The sequence below is a fragment of the Brachypodium distachyon genome, chromosome 1 (genome assembly GCF_000005505.3).
Source record: "Brachypodium distachyon strain Bd21 chromosome 1, Brachypodium_distachyon_v3.0, whole genome shotgun sequence".
Taxonomy (NCBI): Eukaryota; Viridiplantae; Streptophyta; class Magnoliopsida; order Poales; family Poaceae; genus Brachypodium; species Brachypodium distachyon.
The window spans coordinates 18963154-18967561 of NC_016131.3; the positions used below are offsets into that span (position 1 = coordinate 18963154).

Consider the following 4408-nt stretch of genomic DNA (forward strand, 5'->3'; position numbering starts at 1 on the left):
CCGCCGCATGATATTTTTTTTGGAAAACGCCAGCCAAGAATGTATCGCGTGTGCGATTCGTGGCGTTGATCCGGCCGTTTCTGTTTTTGTTTTCATTTCCTTTTATTTCTTTTTCCTATTTACATTCGCGGGCGGGTTACCTCGACGCCGTAGACGAATACGTACGCGACTACGGGGTATACATGGCTTGGATATGGGCTTACGGCGGGTTATACCTAAAGAGGCTTGACTTAAGTCGCGGGGCCCTGAAAACCCGATGACTTACGCCGGGAGGGTCGTATCGAATTACGCCTCGTTTCTAAATTGGCCGATAAATGACATGAACAGTGTTTGCACGTCAGGTTTGCCATTATGTGTTGCAGCACTTTTAAATTCAGTCTATTTCCGCACAGCCGGTGGACACTTTCAAGTTGTGTTCGCTGATACTTCGGAGCGGGTGGGTTCTTCGAAGATCAAAGACGCTTGATCCTAGGGATGTCAACGGCGGCTTAAAACAGCACCGCGAAACCCACATAGTATGCATTTTAGTGTGTTTTGGTACCGTGTTTGCCTCCCGATGCGTGTCCGCACACTTGGCTGGTGCCTAAACGGACACTAAACAGGCCGCCATGTACATCCTGACCTGATCCCCCGAAATCCTCACTATGTGAAAATTTTGGTGGCAATGCAACGAATGTGTCTTCAACGTCGTCTTCCTGACGCCCCACTCAATCCTATCGGAAGCTCATCCTTTGGTGACCGCCGGACTGAGGCACTTCGGCGACTCACGTCCTCCTGGCTTAGAATTATGAATAACAAGTCTTTTTCGTATCTTATGTCTGTACATTCCCGTGGAGCTTGTTTTAACGAAATTAAGTGTTTTGTCCCGTTCATGTCTTCCGAAAATGCTCTTAAATGCGTAACTGATCCTTTCCTCAAAAAAAAAAAGTTGCGTAACTGATCCTCAAACTAAAAGGATAAATAGATTTAGATCATACCGGGCTATTGGGCTCTTTTCGCTTAGTAGGCCGCACCCCGGGCCAGGCCGGGCCGGGCGATACAACATGTTAATCCTCCCGTGTCCCTGAAAAAACATAATCCTCTCGGCCGGTCAAACCTCCCAACGGGACCCGTCTGCGGTCCACAGATTCTGCCGTAATGGTCCCCCGTCTGCCGCCTAATTATCTACTCCTCCTCTCGCGCACCGACCGTCAGACCCAGCTAAACAGGCGATTCTCAGCATCGCCACGGGCACCGTGACGACGGCATAAATAAGACGAGTGGGCGCGCCCTCTCGCAGCCGCAGGCGCACGTACGTGCGTGCGAACGTGAAAGTGTAATAAATCGCGAGCTTCAGCCATTGCCCACGCGGTCAAAGCAAACAGAACTTCCGGTCGAGGCTGGCGACTGTCGACACCGGCCGCTTAATTTAGCCCTGCCTGCCACCGTCGTCTCTCCAGCCTCCAGGTTCCCCTGATTAGCCTATAATGGCAGCACGCCAGCACACACACGTCTATCCCAGGCTCCGAGACAGTAGAAAATGATTGGCGGTGGGAATGGATTTCGTTCCAGACAGCGCCACGGCGGCAAGGATGATGGTTCACACTGACGATCAAAATGCGGAAGCAATTTCCGATTTGGGGGTATTGTACACTTGTTTACAGTAGCCCTCTGAATTCACCGGATCTTAATCGAGGCACGGCTCGGCGGTACAGTAAGTACGTACAAAAAGCTTCTACGCACGCACTTTGTAGTGACTGGAACCGTCTACTCCGGCTATACAACTCCGCTCTACTAGAATCTAGATGCTCCTTGTTGTGCAGTGGCTACACTGCCAGTACGACAGCCGTGAAATTCGTCGGGTAAAATCCCAGCGGATCACAACATGACACGCACCACACTGGTTCGACATCCACACTCACTCAGACACACACCAAAGCACAGCACACTTCACGCTCACCGTCCTCAAAAGCCGAGCCTAGGGCAGTGAGAGCGAGAGCTGGAACGTGGGTCCGGATCGGACACCACCAGCAGTAGAATCTAGCCAATCCAGTTGCAGTAAAGCGTGGGGCCGGTCACTCACACTCACCCGTACTGCCCTCCTCGTGAGCCCAGCACCAGCGCGCCGCGGCCCCCACGCGACAGGGAAAGCTCAGCACTCCACACCGCACCGCAGCAGCAGCTAGCTATAGCTCCCATACCGTTCCTGTAGCAGCCTACCTCACCATTAAAGAAACGAGCTAGCCAAGTGGAGAGAGAAGGGGGAGGGAAGGAAGGCAGCACTCAGCAGAGTCGCAGAGCTGAGAGAGCTAGCATGACGTCGGGGGCGGCGCGGGCAGCGGGGGAAGCGGCGGCGGGGGACGGCGGGCTGGGGCGGACGCCGACGTGGAAGGAGCGGGAGAACAACAAGCGGCGGGAGCGGCGGCGCCGGGCCATCGCCGCCAAGATCTTCACGGGCCTCCGCGCGCTCGGCAACTACAAGCTCCCCAAGCACTGCGACAACAACGAGGTGCTCAAGGAGCTCTGCCGCGAGGCCGGCTGGGTCGTCGAGGACGACGGCACCACCTACCGCAAGGTAACATACCAAGATCGATCGATCGATCCCCCCCTATTCCTTCTTCTCTCCATCCACATTTCGTGGATCTAGCTCGAATTTGTAGATCTGGAGTCGGGACTCGCAGCTGAGCCCCCGTTCTCGTTTGATTTCATGGCAGGGATACAAGCCGCCGCCGTCGTCGGGGCCGTTCGGTGGCAGCGGGGTGTCGTCCGCGGGGATGAGCCCCTGCTCGTCCTCGCAGCTCCTGAGCGCGCCGTCCTCGTCGTTCCCGAGCCCGGTGCCGTCCTACCACGCGAGCCCGGCTTCCTCCAGCTTCCCGAGCCCCAATCGCCTCGACACCACCAACAACCTCAACCACCATCCCGCGAGCGCCGCCGCCTGCAGCCTCCTCCCGTTCCTCCGGGGCCTCCCGAACCTGCCCCCGCTGCGCGTCTCCAACAGCGCCCCCGTCACGCCGCCGCTCTCCTCGCCCACGTCCTCCTCCTCCCGGCCCCCCAAGATCCAGAAGCAGGGCGGCTGGGGCGGCGACGCCGAGTACCCGTTCCGGCACCCCTTCTTCGCGCTCTCCGCGCCCGCCAGCCCCACCCGCGGCCGCCGCCACGAGCACCCGGACACCATCCCCGAGTGCGACGAGTCGGACGTCTCCTCCACCGTCGACTCCGGCCGCTGGATCAGCTGCCAGATGGCGGCCACCACGGCGCCCACGTCCCCGGCATACAACCTCGTCAACAACAACAACAACAGCAACCGAGGAGGCGGCGCGTCTGGGTCCAGCTCCATGGAGATCGAGGGGATGATGGCGGCGGCGGGGGAGAGGGGCCGTGGAGGAGCGGAGTTCGAGTTCGACAAGGGGAGGGTCACGCCGTGGGAAGGGGAGAGGATCCATGAGGTCGCGGCCGAGGAGCTCGAGCTCACGCTCGGCGTCGGCGCGAAATGACGGCCGTCGCTGAGCACTCGTACTGTGCTGAATGTCAGGTCTCGCCGGTTATCCTAGGCCATGATAGAAAGCTGCTATCTTTCATGGACCTCGAGTTCGAGTACCAGCTGCATTCGGGCTTTTCTCTCATTGTAGGCGTAGGGGATGATGCATCGGTTGTTCGATTTCCTCAGACAAGAGAGAACCAGGGGAGATCAGGAACAATTGTTCGTCTCGGCTGATCATCGATCGATTGTTTCATTTCATTATTCATGGATGTAGTAGCTTGATTCGTTGTGTTCTTGTCTTGCAATGCATGTGTATCTCCTCAAAATGTGCGTTAGCTCATGTGGAGAAGAGTCGAGCGGAGTTAGAAGTTGGACGGAGTTCGCTTTAAGCCAGCAAGTTCATCTCTTCCACTTCTGCTTACTTTCGGTTTTACAGCATGTGCAGCCAGGTTCAGATTCTCCACCATCGGCACGGGACGCCAATGTCTGTCCTGTCAAACACGAGGATTTTGCCTGATTGGAAACACACTGTTGTAAAAGAAAATTCAGAGAACAGTTGGGTAACAATCGTTGGGTCTATAATTTTCCCGTAGATAATTTTGGCTCCGCATGCAACAACAACAAAAAAAAACTGGTACCGGTTGCACAAACATGAACATGCGGATAAATGCTGCCAGGAGTACTTACTTAGCAATTCATCTGGGGTAGAAAAACATTAGATGGTGTATATGACTTGTTTTGTTCTTTCGGTGGTCTTCAGCTCCGGCCTGGCCTGATCGGTGCATGCCAGGCGGCGGCAGATGAGTCCAAATATCCAATTAATCATAGTCTGTATGCAGTGACACTCCGTACTTGCTTATTTGCTGTGTCTGTGGGTGCTTTGGTGGCGGGGCCGTGAGTCAGACGAGGCATCTCCAACAGCGCCATTGTGCAGTCACGCAATGAGCG

General features: G+C 55.9%; 1 protein-coding gene across 1 annotated transcript; it reads left to right on the forward strand.

Annotated features, from left to right (window-relative positions):
* Window positions 1-2167: 2167 nt before the first annotated feature.
* LOC100842420 (protein BZR1 homolog 1) lies at window positions 2168-3865 on the forward strand. Its single transcript, XM_003562781.4, has 2 exons — window positions 2168-2554; window positions 2694-3865. Exons 1-2 carry the CDS (start codon window positions 2294-2296, stop codon window positions 3471-3473), a joined length of 1041 nt encoding a protein of 346 aa, XP_003562829.1. The 5' UTR covers window positions 2168-2293; the 3' UTR covers window positions 3474-3865.
* Window positions 3866-4408: the final 543 nt, after the last annotated feature.